This window comes from Gorilla gorilla, chromosome 10, assembly GCF_029281585.2.
Source record: "Gorilla gorilla gorilla isolate KB3781 chromosome 10, NHGRI_mGorGor1-v2.1_pri, whole genome shotgun sequence".
In the NCBI taxonomy this organism is placed as follows: domain Eukaryota; kingdom Metazoa; phylum Chordata; class Mammalia; order Primates; family Hominidae; genus Gorilla; species Gorilla gorilla.
The window spans coordinates 52,819,960-52,838,456 of record NC_073234.2 but is presented as its reverse complement, the minus strand read 5'-3'; the positions used below and the strand labels follow the sequence as shown (position 1 = coordinate 52,838,456).

Sequence of the window (18,497 nt, the reverse complement as noted above, 5' to 3'; positions counted from 1 at the left end):
CGAAATACAATGCAGCTATAAAAAATAATGAAATTATATTCTTTCCAACAACATGGATGTAGATGGACGTCATTATCCCAGGCAAGCTAACACAGAAACAGAAAACCAAATACTACATGTTCTCACCTGTAAGTGGAAGCTACACTCACACAGACATAAAGATGGGAACAACAAACTCCAAAAGAAGGGAGGGAGGGGGCAAAGGATGAAAAGCTTCCTATTGGGTACTATGCTCACTGTCTGGGTGACAGGATCAATAGAAGCCCAAACCTCAGCAATATATCCTTGTAACAAACCTACGTGTGTATCCTCTGAATCCAAAATAAAAATAGAGTTTTTTTTAAAAAAATGACTTTTGGATAGCAAAAGACTTGGGGTGGTTTGAGAGAGGTAGGAATGGAGTTGGATTATGAGATACATCTGGCCATAAAAGGGTAAAAGTCCCTGTGATGTGAGATGATAAAGGGAGGAGCTTAGACTCCTTATGGAAACTGAGGTAAATAAAAAGGTAGATTATGATGGGAATGGCCCTTCTGGTCTCTTAGAGGGTGGGAGAGAGTAACCTCTAATCAGAGTCTAATTTGAAGCACTTCATGATAGTAAGAAGGTGGTGTGCAGAGAGGGTCCATGGTGGTCTCACTAGTAGCACCTGGAGCTCTAAAATCAAAACAAGGGATGGGACAGTTTGCCTTTCCTTTAAATTCTGCTAAAGACAGGTGGGGCGCCGAGCCAATGTTGACACCTCCATCTGTTGTACATACCCTGGCATTTTGTCACAGGTTGCATGATTTGTGAGTCCTCTTTAGATTTTAGCCCTCTCCTTCTCCACTCTGCATTTCTGCATGAGGAGTTTTCCCACCATCACCTGGGCAGGCTATGGGACCTGAAAGGTACTATCTCAGGTCCTGTCTGCCTAAACATGCTATACCACAATTCCCACTTCACCACGACCTCCCCATGTAGGCACAGTGCTCTCTCTGAGGCTGCTCCTCCAGGGGTCTAGTTTCAAGGGAGAAGCTGGCCCTTGGTTCCTTCTGTTCTTAGATTTCTAGACATATTGGGATATGTTATATGCACCATCACCAAAAAGAAGCAGGTCCCAGAGTTGCACACCTACACCTAATGCCTCTTCCCTAATTTTCACTTCCTGCCTCCGTATTAAAACCCTATACTTTCTTCAGAAAAACTGTTTTCATCCCTTCTAAATCTAAATGGTTTTAAATCCATGATCATTCACAAATCTTTGGTGATTTTCTAGGTCAAAGACTTTGGGAATTCACAACAAAACCATTTCTCTCTGAAGGACCTAGCTCTTGAAATTGAAAGCCAGATTTCTCAGACCTGATTTTGAAATTCAAAGTAAAAACTGGATTCTTCTGGCCTCATTCCTTTCATCTCTAAGAATCAATGGATTTCCAATGCAATGGGTAGAAGGCAATGAAGAAGCAAAAATTCCCAGAAATTAAAATTAAAATCCCACAACATTATCCCTCCATTTTACCATTATCGTTTGGATTGAATGGAGCCTAGTGTGTGGCTGGGAGGGAAAGCAAGTTGTCCGTCTATGAGGTCACAGTTGAAGTCACAAAGTATTGAAAACGGCAAGGTTGATATGGGAACAGGAGGCTGTTGTGAGATGGGGCTCAAATAGGAAAAAGTCTAGGGGTGAAGGAGTGGGGCAAAGTGTAATTTGGGGAACCAAGCAGGGTAAGTTTCTAGGCATAATTGACCTCGTTCTTGACTGGGGCTTGGAGGCCAAGAAGGGTGGGAGTGGGAAAAGTGTGAGGGAAACTTCTCAAAGGAGGATTTGTCTCCTGTCTGGGTCACTGCCTATGAGCCCTTCTTCTCTACAAAGCACTTGAAGGCTGGAGCTGATGGCCCTCCATCCTGAAACTCCTCTATCCTTAGTTAACCATGAAAATTCTGACTGAGTTGGGAGGGGGTGGGGTATTTGACAATCTTGCATTCACTCTACACTATTTCCTGTCCTTGCCTGAACTCAAAGACCCTTTGGCCAATCCCCCATCCCCAATCTCAGCCAACTTATTTTTCACTTAGATTCTCTCTTTTTTTTTTTCGTCTACTTCCTCACTGCAATTTCTGTTGTTACTGACAAAGACTATAGGAAGATTTTACCCAAGGCAAATACTTCCTTCCTCTTACCCTCCTCTTACCCTCATCTTTCCTTATGCATATGTACATGCATATGCACACATACATGCACACATATGCAAGCACACACATGCACATGCACACTCACCCATTCAAAATACAAATGCTCCATTAACTGCTGAGACATCTGTCCTGGTAGTTCTCCACTGAATAAGTGCTTTTCTTCTCACCATGTACCTGCCTTCTCCCCATATTCATTTATGCCTCTCCAGGGCCTGGAGCTATCTCCATCTTCAGCTCCAGAGTCCTTGGTTTCTGTCTGAGAACAAATGGCACAGCATCCCTGCCAGGATCAGGAACAAAAGGCAGAAATGACCTCCAAGCAGCAGAGAAGGTAATGGGGCTAATGATGACCCTCAAACATCCTTAGATTGCTATACTCCATGAGAGAAGAACCCGGGCCTCCTGTCTCCTATGGCTCTTCATTTGGCTTCACTTGCTTCCTGGCTGAATAAGATGGGGACTTTCATGTGTCCTCCCTCTTCTCCATCTCCTTAATGAAAGAGATAATAGCAAATCTTTGTCATTCTAATTTAGAAATCAGGCATCAATTGCAATTCCTCTAGGAGTTGGCGGGGTATACAAACTAGGGACATTAATTTATTCCAGGATTGACTTTGCCTAAGTCCTTTATATCCTCTATAGTGTAAATCAAGGTCAACCATCTAAAATCAAGCTTCTCTTGGCCTATGGTGGAAAAGAGGGCTAGAATCTGCTGCTTGAGGCTAAATATGAGACCCAGGTGATGGTATCCATGAAGTCAGAAAAGAAGGAGGGTTTACTGTGAACTTATGGGTCAGGAAAGCTTCATAAGGAATCAGAACTTGGCTTGAGCCTTTGAACTTGCAGCAGATGTTTTGAGATAAGAGTTTGTAGAAATTTGGGGCTGGGTGCAGTGCCTCATGCCTGTAATCCCAGCACTTTGGGAGGCCAAGGCGGGCGGATCACCTGAGGTTGGGAGTTCGAGATCAGCCTGACCAATATGGAGAAACCCCATCTCTACTAAAAATACAAAAAATTAGCTGGGCTTGGTGGTGCATGCCTGTAATCCCATCTATTCGGGAGGCTGAGGCAGGAGAATCTCTTGAACCTGGGAGGCGGAGGTTGCGGTGAGCCGGGATCATGCCATTGCACTCCAGCCTGGGCAATAAGAGTGAAACAAAGAGTTTGTAGAAATTTGGGAAGAGAAAGTGAAAAATGACTTCTAAATTTCTAAGCTGCCTGAAAGTGCTCAGAATGGTTAACTGGACCTCAAGCCTGAGACCCAGTGAGGAATTGAGAAGACTGAATCTGGAGGAAGTTGGGAATCTGCTCTATCTAAGAGTATGAATTCTCTTCCAGACAGCTGCAGGACCTTGAGGAAAAAATAATGAGTAGATATTGGAGTCTCCTAGACTTCTATATGAGAAAGCACATAAACCACACCAGAGCCCTGGCCTTTCTGCCAATGAACACATGCTTTTTTTGGTGGTAAAAGTGGACAGGACACTGTAAAAATAACACACAACAATAAGAACGTTTGAAAAAACTTAACAGTTACAAATGCTTTCATATAATCATCCCCCAAATCCTTGAGAGAAAGATTACTCCTCTTGTTTTATAGGTGAGGAAACAAGCTTAGGGTTGAGGTTCAATAGCATAGTAGGGTGACTATAATTAACAATAATTTATTATGTATTTCAAAATAGTTAGCTGAGAAGAGCTGAAATGTTCCCAGCACAAAGAACTGATCAATGTTTGAGGTGATGGATATCCTAAATACTCTTGATTTGATCATTACATGTTGTATGCATTATCAAACTATCACATGTACCTCATAAATATGTATGATTATTATGTATCAATAAATAAATTAAAAGGATGTTTTCAGAATTAGGGGCATGGTTGGGATTTGCAATGAGTAGTAGCTCTGCCAGGTTCTATGGAGAAATAGCACTCCAGCTGGCAGAATTGTGTGCCTGAGCCATCTGATATGATGTCAATGCTATCAATGTTCATCAAGAGTCTCCTCTTAACTGGAAATCTGTAGGCTCAATGTCTTTTTATTTTTATTTTATTTTGTTTATTTATTTTTAGCGACAGGGCTTGCTCTGTTGCTGAGGCTAGAGTGCAGTATCGCAATCATAGCTCACTGCAGCCTCGAACTCCTGGGCTCAAGCAATCCTCCTGTCTCAGCCTCCTGAGTAAGCTAGGACTACAAGTGCCTGCCACCATGCCTGACTGGGTTTTTGTTGTTGTTTCTGCTATTTTGTTTGTTTGTTGTTGGTTTTGTTTTGTTTTGTTTGTAGAGACAAGGTCTCACTATGTTGCCCAAGCTGGTCTTGAACTACAGTGTCATCTAGAGCCCAGTTTTCTCTCTATTCTGGGTCCCCAGACTCCCTGTGATTACTGGCCTCCCTAGCCCTTTTTAGAAAAACTTACTGCTTTTTGTAATGGCAGGAACTGTACTAGCAGGAACCCCCGGGCAAGGAGATGAAGCTGAGTTTGCTCAGGATCAGCGAGCATGGTAGAGCAGACTGGTTGCCCCGATTTCACTCACTTTCACCCTTCTTCTTTCTTCCAGTTACCTGTTTATCTGTATACACTGCCTCCTAGGTGACTTTGGCACTGATTTAGGAATGAGATGGTATTTAGGAATAAGAGCTTCAGTTGTGCTGCCAAGAATAAGCAAATCTTTCCACTTCTTCAGCCTTCCATCCCCACTCCCACCCCATCAGAAGTCACGAAGGAAAAGAACACTTTTTCGGGGGATAAAAAAGGAAGCAGTTTGCTAATTGAGTGTACTTTCCAAAGAGGACCTGGGAAGTTTGACAGGTTAGGCGGGGTGAAGGGTGGAGAGTGGACATAAATTAGGCAGGCAGGAGAATGAAAATGTTTAATGACAGTGACCATCACCTTCACTTCCATTGTTCTATGCTTTAGAGTTCTCAAAGGGCTTCCACAACAGTCAAGATACTTGGAAGATGAGGCAAGTATCTCTCCCCACACCTCCCATAAAGGGATATGAGAGGCAGGACCATGGCTATCCTTCCTGGATTTTTAGTATAGAAACTTCAAGAATTCCTGCTAGGAGTGATAGAATAGAGTTAGGAGAAGCCTTTAGCCCACATTCTGTGCTCCTCATCAGGTTTATATCATTCTTTCTTTGCAGCACATCCATAGAAGAGACAATGAGACCACAGGTGGGTAAGGTATCCAAATTCTCTGGATCCTCTGGGGCTTCTAATTCCTAGGGAGAGGGGAGGAGAAGAGGTTGTAGACAGGAGACCAAAAAAAAAAGCTACCTGACAAGGGACAGGGTGCCCTTGACTGGCTGGTTGAGTGGGTCATTGTCTACCAAACCAGGTAACATCTCCAATGCCACCACTTCACCAGATGGCTAAAGGGGCAGGCAGGCTTACAGGCATTGACAAGGTGGTAAACAGATGAGTCTGTTTGTACCTGTCACGCACCAGCTAGATCCAGAGTGAAGCAGGATATATGGGATGAAATGATTCAGCAGGGCTGCAGGAGACTTTTGGCTGCCTGAGAAATGGGGTGATTTTGGGTGTCCAGCTCAATTCCAAGAAATGTCTTGTCTTCCACCAGTTTCATAATGTGTCACTTCAGATTCTGGGAGAGTTGGGATATTGTTTCCAACATTTGTTCCTTATTTCTACAGGAAAGACAGGTAACCATCACTGAAACCCTGTGGGACCAGGTGAGTACAGAGGAATCATTTTTGACAGCATGGCATGAGGTGGGAGGTGGGGGAAGTCTTCAGGAAGGAGCACATTTCTTTCTCTTTCCTTGAGCGGTTTGTTGATTGACGGTGAAGGATCAACACGCTCCCTCCCACCTTGTTCTGTTGCTCGTGCAGTCTCATATCCTCAGAGCTCCTCGTGTCTGTGCATGTTAGTGCCCCTTCGTGACACCCACTTGTTTGAAGCTGTCACAGGTCCTGTTTGTTTTAAGGGTGTTTAATCCCCAATTCTCAGTGATTGCTACAGACTTGAAAGCACAGGTTTGGCCTTTCACAAACCTGAAAATGTTGGTTTCAATTCACAAACGTAAAAATGCCAGGTTTCACTTTATAGTTGAAGGGTATATATGTGCAGAAGCTAGTAATGCCCATAAGATACCCACAGCAAATTGAACTTTCATAGAACACAGACATTTACTTGGAGTTTCTAAGAGGTCTTCACATAAATACCAGCTACTTCAACATCCCAATCTTACCATATTAGTTGCTTGTAAAACCTTAGATAGAGATGAGAATTAAAAGATAATTGATCACTTTTGAACTTATAGTATAGGAAACCGAGCAGGAAAAGACTGTTAATTAAGTCAATGGCTATGGCTTTCTGATTAAAAATGAGTAAAATTCTCCAGAGCCTCTTGTGCCAGCCCCCCACTGTACAATATTATTTAAAATGAATAATGTGTCCAACATGCTTTATTTTCTGTGATAGTCAATAACTCTCTACATAAGGAAATAATCTTAATTACAATGCTGTACAGTAGCATAACTATTTCATGTTCTTACAATTACTATATTTGCTGAAGAGTAAGTTGCTTGTGTAAGAGTCAAAAGACCATCCTGTTGAGAACAAGTAAATAATCAGGCACTTATCATATAACAAAGAGTGAAAAAAGGGCAATTAATTGATCATTGAGAGGCAACGAATTAATCATTGGCACACTCTACCCCTTTGACCATTTATCTTCCATATGTACTCTTATATACAAATTGAAACTCCTAAATATCTACATACACTATATTTCCACCAAACAAGATACAACCATCTTAAAGTTCTCACACTTTCTCCCAAGGGAGACAACCCACAGTTCCAACAGTCACTGGATCCATTCATGGCTGGGTAATACAGTAGGCGGATATTTGGTTTTATAAGAAACTGCCAGCCCTGGCCCTAGATCCTATAGCCGCTGAGAAGTTGATACCTAAGAAGAACTGGGTTGCCGTTTATGAACTCCTTTTTAAGGAGAGTCATGGTGGCCAAGAAGGATGTCCACATGCCTAAGCACCCGGAGCTGGCAGACAAGAATGTGCCCCATCCTTCACATTATGAAGGCCATGCAGTCTCTCAAGTCCCAAGGCTGCATGAAGGAACAGTTTGCCTGGAGACATTTCTACTGGAACCTTATCAATGAGGGTATCCAGTATCTCCATGATTACCTTCATCGGCCCCCGGAGTCTGTGCCTGTCACTCTATGCCGCAGCCATCCAGAGACTGGCAGGCCTCGGCCTAAAGGTCTGGAGGATTAGCGATCTGGAAGACTCACAAGAGGGGAAGCCAACAGAGATACCTACAGACAGAATGCTGTGCCCCCTGGTGCCGACAAGAAAGCCAAGGCTGGGGCTGGGTCAGCAACTGAATTCCAGTTTAGAGGTGGATTTGGTCATGGATGTGGTCATCTACCTCAGTAAAATTGGAGAGGATTATTTTGCATTGAATAAACTTACAGCCAAAAAAAAAAAAAAAGAAAGAAAGAAAAGAAAGTGCCAGAACTTTTTCCAAAGTGATCATATGATTTTACACACCCTCCAACAAGCAAATAAATACCTGTTGATTTGAATACCTATGCTAAGCTTCAGAATAAGAACCAATTAGACTGAAAATAAATATAATAGTAGGTTTCATTATACATTCAATGCACAGCCCAGTCTTCTTTAAATACTTTACTGTATTTTGCTTATTTACCATACAGAGAAATTGCAGCCCACAGGTTTCTGTAGAGTGGAAGTCAATGAGGATTTATTGCTACAGCTACAAAGCCACGGTCTCTTGGCATTCACATTCTACAGCCTAGTGGCTAGGAGACTAGGTAACTTAATTTTATATGTTAAATCCCTCTGTAATAAAGTGATCATCTACAATATTATTTTTTCTATATTTTTGTCTTCTGTCAGCTGCTGACAGTTTTTAAGGATATACAAAAGGAGGTGAGATTAGATTTTGATTCTCTGAATTCCCCAGCCCCATCATGTGCCTTGATCCCATTTTTTTTCTTACCCTACTGAGATGTTGCCTCTGACCAAGGTTTTAGCTTCATTTATTTTTCTAGTGATTTCTCCCTTAAAGAGTACCACTGACTTGTCAGTCCAGGCAGCTAAGGCAAGATGCCTAACAGTTCCCTTGAGGAAATGTGATAATACAAACAGAAAATTGTATCTGCTAGAACTTCTGTCAGCAAGAATACTCTATGTGGTTGTATGAAATGCTGATAATGACTGAGCTGGGGAGAATCCCCTAGTGATGTAGTAAACTGCCTTATTAGGTGAGTATGTCTGTTAACTGCAGGGAAGTATGAATTAGAGACCAGAGCTAACCATCTTGGGTAAATAGAAATAAAACCTCTTCCTCTGCTCTCCTCGGCTCTTCTTCTGTAGATTTCAGTGTCTCTCTCAATCTCTCTCTCTCTCTCTTTGAGACAGGGTCTCACTCTGTGCCCAGGCTGGAGTGCAGTGATGTGATCTTGGCTCACTGCAACCTCTGGCTCCCGGGTTCAAGCAAATCTCCTCCCTTAGCCTCTCAAGTAGCTGGGACTACCACACACAGCTAACTTTTTTTGTATTTTTTTGTAGAGACAGGGTTTCGCCATGTTGCCCACGTTGGTCTCAAATTCCTGGACTCAAGCCATCTGCCAGCCTTGGCCTCCCAAAGTGCTGGGATTACAGGCATGAGGCATTGCACCCAGCCTAAGAAGGATTTTTTTTTTTTTTTGAGACAGTCTTGTTCTGTCACCCAGGCTAGAGTGTAGTAGCATGATCTTGGCTCACCACAACCTCCGCCTCCCGAGTTCCAGTGATTCTCCTGCCTCAGTCTCCTGGGTAACTGGGATTACAGGTATATGCCACCACGCCCGGCTAATTTCTGCATTTTTAGTAGAAACGGGGTTTCACCATGTTGATCAGGCTGGTCTTGAACTCCTGACCTCAGGTGATCCACCCGCCTCAGCCTCCCAAAGTGCTGGGATTACAGACATGAGCCACCCCGCTCAGCCAAGAAGGGTTTTTTTAAAGATCCTTTACACGTACTTAAAGCTTCTCTGCAGAGAACCACTGGAGACTCAATGAGGAGTGTAAAAGGGCCCAGAAAAGACATAGCAGAGGGCCAGAGGGCCACAAAGAATAAAAGATGTGAGGCCTTGGTATGAATAGTTATGACTGTAAGTGATGAATTGTGTGTCTCCCACCCCTAAAGAGGCACAGCTTGCTCCTATTTATTCATTCACTATTCAAAAGACATTTATTGAGCATATGCTATATGCAGGGCATTATCTTAAGTGGTTTGGTGTGAGAGATACAAAAACAATACAAACTGTGCTTTTGGAAATCTTGGGATTTTGGCCAGGCACGGTGGCCAAAGTGGCTGGGTGGTAATCCCAGCACTTTGGGAGGCTGAGGTCGCCAGATCACCGGAGGTCAGGAGTTCAACCAGCCTGACCAACATGGTGAGTCACCAGATCATCTGAGGTCAGGAGTTCAACCAGCCTGACCAACATGGTGAATCCCCATCTCTACTAAAAATGCAAAAATTAGTCAGACATGGTGGTACACACCTGTGATCCCAGTTCCTGGGGAGGCTGAGGCAGGAGAATTGCTTGAACCTGGGAGGTGGAAGTTGCAGTGAGCCAAGATCACACCACTGCTCTCTAGCCTGAATGTCAGAGCAAGACTCCATCTCAAAAAAAAGAAAGAAAGAAATCTTGGGAGTTCCACGTCCAAGAAGCCCATATTTTCCCAAACAGACATCCCTGCATTTGACCAAGTCTATAGCTAGTACACTGCAGGTCCACAGGAGACCAGCCCCCATCATCTCTGACTCTGTATTCTCATTATTTTTCAGCTGCAGGAAGATGCTCGGATTCGAGGTAAAACAGTACCATTCCAAGGTTTGGGTAAGGAAACAAGGGAGGGGATTTGGAATTCAAGTCTCATTGTATCCATTTGCCATACAAAAGAAAATGGAGATAAGAAGTGAGATATGGAGTTCATCCCAAAGTCTCACCCTAGGATCTTCCATTTAGCTTACAGCCGGAGTCCAGGTTCTCTATTCTTTCCCTGCTTCAACCAAGCTGGGAATTGGCTTTCCTTAAAGCATTCATAAGCACTGCAAGTCTCTCCTCTGTCCAGCTCAATTGCCTCGTGTCTGAGTCTGTTCAGGCTGCTAGAACGGAATACCATACTGGGTAATTTATAATCAACAGAAATTTATTTCCCACAGTTCTGGAGGCTGGGATATCCTAGATCAAGGTGCCAACAGATTTGGTGTCTGGTGAGGCCCTGCTTCCCAGTTCATAGACAACCAACTTTTTCACTGTGTCCTCACATGGAGGAAGGAGTAAAGGAATTCTCTAGGTTCTCTTTCATACAGACACTAATCTGATTCATGAGAGCTCTGCCCTCATAAGCAAATTACCTCCCAAAGGCCCCACACCTTAATATCATTGCTTTGGGGATTAGGTTTCAATATATCAATTTGGAGGCGACATAGGCATTCAGTCTACAGCACGTGGACAGGGATGGAAGAATCTTTTTCTCCCTTGGAATGGTTGTTGAGGGCCTGAGAACACTCTCATGCCTCGGCTAGATATGATTCTTGTCTGTAAAGACAGCAAGTACAGAAAAGGGGAACAGCTTCCCAAGGCTGGCACAGGGATAGAATGGCAGGGAGGCTAGAGTGGAATGATTATTCAGGGTGGTCAAGTTACAGTTTTCAAATGCCCAGATGCTAATTCCAGCATTTCAAGAAAATACTCAAAATACCCAGGAGCCTAGAATTATAGCAGAAAAGCCATATCTGGAACTTTTTTCTTCACTCGTCCAAGAAAGAACTTACAAATTGGGGCTTTTCAAACTTTTGCTTATATACAAATCACCTGGGTCCCTTGTTTAAAAACAGATTCTTATTCAGTAAGTCTAGGGTAGGCTTGAATTCTGAGATCTGAGGTTCTATACCTCTAAGCGACTCCCGTATGGTGCCAAAGCTCTTGGCTCTTGAATCCCGCTGATTATCAACGATATATATGACTGAGCCCAAAGAGAGAGCCTCCAAAGTCAGAATTAAATAAGATTGAATTCAAGGATTTTTATACCCCATGGAAGGGGTGAGGAGCCTTCAGCTGTGGATACAAGAGACAGGGAGAGGAGGAAATCTGGAGATTCTGACTACTCTTGGGGTCTTTCTGGAACCACTCTATGCTTTTTCAGCCCCGCAGCAAAGCGGAGTTCGTTAAGGGTACAAATCTTCTTGGGGATCTTTAAATACAGACATTCCCAGAGAAGACTCCCTCTGATCTTTCTCCAAACTTGGCCCATCACCTCCACTCCAGAACTAGGAACTATGGCCTCCACTGTGAGATCCAGAGGCTTGTGAGATACTTTCCTTGGATGCTGAGCCCTAAGGTTCAAAAGGTCAAAAAGGGCCAAGCTTACCTCTGCTTGGAGAATGCTCTCCTTCATCCTCAGAAGCCTGATTTCCAAATAGGTCCCTGCAGGGCCCTGGGAACACCCACCTGATTACCTGGGCTGTAAAAAGGTGGATTTAGGATCTAACAGCTGCTGCTGCTTTTCCACTTCCTAAAAGATGGAGGGAGGGAGGGTGAAATCCAGGGTGAGATGAGGAGAATTCAAGTCTTATTGTACCCATTTCCCACACAAAATAATGGAGATAAGAAGTAAACTACCAGGGACTTGTTCCAGTGGCAGCGCCCTGGGATGGAAACATTTCTCTAACTCAGTTCCCAGCCCTGGATGAACAGACCTTCAGTGGCCATGATCCGCTCTGCTTCACAGGGGGCCAGATTTCTGGTGCCACATTCTGCAACTGCCTCTCTGACGGGCCTGTTAGGTGGTCAGTGTCCCTTCAGGTCTGGCCCCTCCCACTTTGGCTATACTTCAAATCAAGGATGTGAGCTGGGCAGCTGGGGAGACATGTCCAGGCCCCTATAACAGAATGACTCTTCTCTGTGTCCACTTTAGGGATGAGCAACTGCTCCGTGACACCCATGACATCAGCACCCAGGACTGGGTAAGTGTCCCTATTCTGACAATGTTCAAGGGAGATGGCACCCACCTGGATATGGGTGTGCTGGCCATGAATATAGCTAGCTCTGGGCCTTGAGCCTTCAGAAGCCTGTGCTTCCAAAGGAGCAAGAAGTGCCTCCCCACCTGACTGTGTCTACTAATGGTGAACTACAGAGCCTGGGCTTCCTCCTCCATCCTCAGCCCCATTAGAAATCCCTGAAATCTCAGAATCAGCCCTGAACCTCACCATAAGAGATTGTAAGAAAGTTTCTTAGTTCAATTGAGGGAATAAGGGAACATAGAAAGAATGACAGCTAGGAAAGGGAGGCCACAAAGAAGGAATAAAGAATCAAGGACGTAGGCTGGGCGTGGGGTGGCTCATGCCTATAATCCCAGTACTTCTGGAGGCCAAGGCGGTTGGATTGCTTGAGCCCAGGAGTTTGACACAGTGAGACCTGTCTCCACAAAATATACAAAAATTAGCCAGGTGTGGTGGTGCACGCCTGTAGTCCCAGCTACTCGGGAGGCTGAGGGGAAAGGACAACCTGAGCCTGGGGAGGTGGAGACTGCAGTGAGCCATGATCATGCCACTTCCCTCCATCCTGGGCTGGAGACAGAGCAAAACGCTCTCTCATTAAAAAAAAAAAAAAAAAAAGGGATCCGGGACTTAGAAGAAAGTTATAAAGAAAATTAATGAAAGTTAATTTTCAAAAAGAAAATCAACAAAAGTTAAAATGCCCTAATATTGAGAGATGTCACTTTCTCTTCCATAACAAGATGAGGAGAAAAAAGATCAGGCTACTGCAACACAGATTTAAATTAGATATTGGGAGGAAAGACTTTTCAATAGTGCAACTGAGAAATAGGACTAGGTAGTCAAGAAAGACAGCAGCACCATGTACTTCGGAGGGCTTTAAAGATAAATAATGTTTAAAAAAAAAATTAGGCCAGGTGCGGTGGCTCATGCCTGTAATCCCAGTACTTTGGGAGGCCGAGGCAGGTGGATCACCTGAGGTCAGGAGTTCAAGACCAGCCTGACCAACATGGAGAAACCCCATCTCAACTAAAAATACAAAATTAGCCAGGCATGGTGGTGCATGCCTGTAATCCCAGCTACTCGGGAGGCTGAGGCAGGAGAATCACTTGAACCCAGGAGGCAGAGGTTGCAGTGAGCTGAGACTGTGCCATTGCACTCCAGCCTAGACAACAAGAGTGAAACTCTGTCTCAAAAAAAAAAAATTAATTTGAGATGTTATGGTTTTTCCCCAACCAGGAAATGGAAAAGGTGAACTCCCTAGATCCCTGTTTGAACAGAATTTGTCCCTATCTCAGAAAATTGACTCTTATAAAATAAAGCCATTTATTTTAAAGAGATGGATTCTTATGCTTTAACTTGCTCAGTGCTGAAACCATGGAAGGAATAAATGAAAAGTGATTTCATATTAACAAAATTCTAAATGTAAACCTTTGCGTATGAGGAGCACTTTTGATTAGTCAAAATCCTTTCAGATATATGATATTATTTAATTTTAATTTTATTATTCCTCTGAGTCAAGCAAGAGGAATTTTCCTGATGAAAACATAGGCTGTAATAGGTTATGATGCTTCATCTCCTAAAGCCCACCCAACAAGAGCTTTTTCCTGTGAGCCATGCATCCATCAGGAAATTGCAACTCCCAGAGCCTGAGATGCCCATTCTTGGGGGAGTGTAATAATAGAATCTCTAAGGGCAGTGGAGGCCAGGAAGGGAACTGAAAGGGTAAGATCTCTTTCCCTCATGTCTACAACTTTCTCTTTTTTGGCACAGAAGCATAAGGCCTCCAGATTCCTTGATGACCCCAAAGTTGAGAAGATTGCAGTTCAGCTCTGGAGAGCAGCCATCAGGAGGCCGTGTCCACAACCTGAAGACACAGCTCTTCAGTCAATCAGCTTACTACCCTGGACCCTAACTCTACAATCAAGGAAGAAGGACATCTCTGCTTCAGCCAGGTGCTTTACCCAGGCAGCCTTTCCCCTGAGCTCCACCCTGCCCATCTGTGGTAGTCAGGAACCCAGGCCTCTTAGGCCCTCATCCCAACATGGCAGGGCAGCACCCCACGAAGCAGGTGCAGTCATACAAGGGGCAATAGGGTGAGAGGGTGGACAAGTGAAGGCAGGGCTGGGCCAGGTTCTTTTGGTCTCTGTGATCAAGACAAAGGGCCAGAGTGCATCAAGTATGGATAGTTTTATACAAGGATCAAAACAAAGATCCAAACAGAGTGCATCAGGTGTGGATAGTGTTCAGGAATCAGGGACAGACAATTGTGGGATAAAGAGATGGAAAGGTGGAAAGTTTTAAAATACATTAATAAATGCGAGGCCTATAATTCCCTCTGGAAAGTGCTCTAGAAACTTGCACTACTTTGGGGGCTTAATTCAATGTCAAGAGTCAGACACAGTCTATCCTTTATAGACTCCCTTGTCCGGGTTTTCTTTCCTAAAGTACTTGAGTATGCTTCCCCAAAGGCACTGTTTAAGTGACAGGCCATTTCCTCAACCCTTTTCACTCTCCTGCTCCATAGGCTCATCTGACACCTAACCCACCTGGAGACGAAGACTGTCTCAGGTGCTCACCCTGTGGCAGAGACTATACTAGCCACACCCTCTATATGGCCTTCTCTAGGGCTCATTAGGAATTCCTTTTAAGAAACAATCTGAGTTATAGGTGATGGAGAAAATTGGTTTCATCCACCTGTGTCTAAGTACAGTGACTATGTATTTTCTTGAATAGCCCCCTTTCAAATATTTTATCCTGTTTCCCCCACAAATCATCAAAATACACAAAGTATTTCCATATTTTAGCATTAAGATTATATTTTGCTGAATGTAATACATACACTCACAAAACCTCTATTAAAACCCAGTTTGGGTTCAGATTGTAAGGCAGGAAGCTTCCTTCCTCTAGTACGACATGGACAGCAAGTGTAGGACAGCAAGTGTAGGACAGCAAAATTCCTGATGTGGAAACTACACAGAGAGAATATTGTCTACAACTAATGGATCTCCTCCTTAGTTCCTGTCGGATGTCTTGGGATGGGGTCGTGAGGGTAGAAGCGTCACCACGAGGACTGCTTTTACTCTCAGGGTCACCTGCCTAGTAAATTGTCCAGCAGGGAGGAGAATAAATTTCTTTTATTCCCATCCATATGACTATGTCATCTACAGCACAGCTTCAGTGGGGAAGATATTAGCAGACATCATCACTGAACCCAGAAGAGAGGGTGGTGCCCATGAGTGGAGATGCCAGGGTCTATGGCTGAAACTGGGAACTTGGAAATCAAGTGAGACCCAAGCAAGGAAACCAACTGCCAAAGCAAGGAAACCAGCTTGGTTTGGCAAACAGCTGATGAAATAAATGTGACGTAAAAGACGTGCCTTCCTGGTTCTTCCTGGGCTGTGAAATGGGTAGTGATAGAATTTCCAAGTATGATAGTGCATTTGGTTCAAAGAACAGCACTGTAGCATGGGAGAACCTGCACTATAATGTCATAAACTCAATCTGACTTTGTCTGAGTTTTTCTTCTTTGTCGGCCTCAGTTTCCTCTCCCATAAAGTAAGTAGCTGTTACTAGAAAATGCTGAAGGTGCCTTTCATTTCCAATATCCTGTGATCTGGATGGTCTCACAGTCTACCACTTAAAGGTAGTTACTCCCAGCCTGTGAAAAGACCACCTAGTACAAAAGTATTTCCTACAAGAAAGGACTATTTAGGGTATTTGTCAAAGATGGTAATCTTTGCATATATAAATGCGCATATTACATAACTTGTAAAGTAGAATTTTTATTTCTTTCCTTTTAAACAAAATCTGAACAAATGAACATAATATATTAAATATTCTATCATGTAAGATTTAACCCCTGAAGTAAGAATTTGTCACAACACCAGCAAAATAATAATCAGAACACATTATGGCAATAAGGTAACTTCGTAAAAATCTTCTCCTCATAGATGTTGACTTGGCATCTGTTAACATAAAATTTTATTTTTTTAATTAACACTTTAAAAATTAAATTACCTGATCAGGAGACACTGTAATTATTGGATTATATTGAAAACAAAACCAGACAAGGGTGCCCTCTATTTTCATGCTAGCTCAACAGTATTAAAAATGTTGTCAGTGTTTTCCATTTCTTTATTTTATTTTATATATTTATTTATTTATTTTTGAGATGGAGTTTTGCTCTTGTCGCCCAGGCTGGAGTGCAATGGCGCAATCTCAGCTCACTGCAACATCCGCCTCCTGGGTTCAAGTGATTCTCCTGCCTCAGCCTCCCTAGTAGCTGGGATTACAGGCACCTGCCACCACGCCCAGCTAATTTTTGTATTTTTAGTAGAGACAGGGTTTCACTGTGTCGGCCAGGCTGGTCTCGAACTCCTGACCTCAGGCGATCCACCCATCTTGGCCTCCCAAAGTGCTGGGATTACAGGCCTGAGCCACTGCACCCAGCCCAGTGTTTTCCGTTTCTAAAAACACTTAAATATAAAATCCCAGCAAGACATTTTATACAAATAGTTAGCAAAATTCATCCAGAAGCATAAGACAAAATGTCCAAAAACAGGCTGGGCTCACACCTGTAATCCCAGCACTTTGGGAGGCTGAGGCAGGCGGATCACCTGAGGTCGGGAGTTTGAGACCAGCCTGACCAACATGGAGAAACCCCATCTGTACTAAAAATATAAAATTAGCCAGGCATGGTGGCACATGCCTGTAATCTCAGCTACTCGGGAAGGCTGAGGCAGGAGAATCGCTTGAACCTGGGAGGCAGATGTTGCGGTGAGCCGAAATCACGCCATTGGACTCCAGCCTGGGCAACAAGAGCAAAACTCCATCTCAAAAAAAAAAAAAGAAAGAAAGAAATGTCCAAAAACAAATCAAGGTATTAATGGAGTTACCTTCAAATTTTTACTTCTCAAAGTTACAGCCACTGAAATTATATTGTATCATATTAAAAGGCAGAAATAATTAGTGGAATAGAAATGCAATTCGTGATCCAGAAAAGTTTCCGCCTGTGATAGTCAAAAATTCCTAGTCAAAAAGGATTAGAAGAGCTCATTAATAAATGATATTGAGGCCGGATGCAGTGGATCCCAGCGCTTTGGGAGGCCAAGGCAGGCAGATCACCTGAGGTCAGGAGTTCGAGACCAGCCTGGCCAACATACTGAAACCCCGTCTCTGCTAAAAATACAAAAATTAGTCAGGTGTGGTGGCGGGCTCCTATAGTCCCAGCTACTCTGGAAGCTGAGGCAGGAGAATCACTTGAGCCCAGGAGGTAGATGTTGCAGTGAGCTGAGATGGTGCCATTGCACTCCAGCCTGGGCAACAGAGCAAGACACTGTCTCAAATAAATAAATAAATAATATTGAGGAAAGAACTTCATTCATTTACACAGAAAATATTGTTTATCGTGAGTCAGATACTGAGCTTAAAGAACATGGAGTAAAGAAATTGCTACTGGTAAAATATCTCCTGTATGAATGGCGTTAAGTGAGGAAGCACTAATGTCACTGAGGATAATCAAGGATGATCCAGGACTCGAACTGGAGCAACTGGATGAAAGGAAGCAACACATTACTAGAAATTGAGATGACTGAGAGGAAGAGACTTTGGAGGTGAAAACAAAAATTTACTTTTGGAAATATGTTTGAGAGTCTATGAGACATCAGAGCAGAGACTTCAAACACATTGTTAGACAGATGAATCTGCACTGCAAAGGAAAGATTTAGGAGCTTTTTCAACCACCTAGTCATTACACTCATTTGCTTTTGTTACCATGCCTTCATTCCCGGGCTAAGAGGTGGGGAGGATATTCACAAGTTTCCTAAATTTTAAGGGAAAAGAATGTAGCCCCTAGAGAGTACTAAGGACTTTTGGGGAGGAGACCCATGGGGAAAGTAGGGCTTTGAAGGAGCCAGGACAATGGAGGAGAGCAGGTTTTACAAATCAATAATGATAAGACCGAATTGGCATGGGGGGTTTCCTGCATTACAGTGTGTATGCGAGTGTGCCCTTGGCGCACATCCTCATTGCCTAGCACACCTGTCTGTGATCCCAAGTTGATTAGCCTAGAATAAGCCTGAAAAAAAAGTAGCTTTCTACCTATTTGCTTAAGTATCAATGACATAGGGACAAGGGAATCAGTATATCAGAAGTAACACATTAAAAATGTCATTAAATTAAGACAAAAGACTGATTTCTAACATTGTTGCCATATTTCAACATAGTTCTGAATGTTCTAGACAACAAAATATCCAAAAA

General features: G+C 43.3%; 1 protein-coding gene and 1 pseudogene across 12 annotated transcripts; both read left to right on the top strand.

The window, feature by feature from the left end:
• The first annotated feature begins 1,573 nt into the window (after nucleotides 1-1,573).
• Nucleotides 1,574-15,611, top strand: C10H12orf54 (chromosome 10 C12orf54 homolog). 12 transcript variants are annotated; one of them, XM_055357341.2, is made up of 10 exons: nucleotides 1,631-1,707; nucleotides 2,385-2,506; nucleotides 5,095-5,140; nucleotides 5,324-5,354; nucleotides 5,834-5,872; nucleotides 8,084-8,116; nucleotides 10,023-10,074; nucleotides 12,158-12,206; nucleotides 14,010-14,191; nucleotides 15,407-15,611. In XM_055357341.2, the coding sequence occupies exons 3-9, from the start codon at nucleotides 5,136-5,138 to the stop codon at nucleotides 14,149-14,151; spliced, it is 351 nt and encodes a 116-aa protein (XP_055213316.1). In that variant the 5' UTR covers nucleotides 1,631-1,707; nucleotides 2,385-2,506; nucleotides 5,095-5,135; the 3' UTR covers nucleotides 14,152-14,191; nucleotides 15,407-15,611. The 12 variants fall into 12 exon arrangements, with proteins under 12 accessions (XP_055213312.1, XP_055213309.1, XP_055213310.1 ...); XM_055357337.1 differs by lacking the exon at nucleotides 5,095-5,140 and having other exon boundaries at nucleotides 1,574-1,707; nucleotides 10,023-10,047; XM_055357334.1 differs by lacking the exon at nucleotides 5,095-5,140 and having other exon boundaries at nucleotides 1,574-1,707.
• Nucleotides 6,064-7,711, top strand: LOC109029004 (small ribosomal subunit protein eS10-like; annotated as a pseudogene).
• Nucleotides 15,612-18,497: the final 2,886 nt, after the last annotated feature.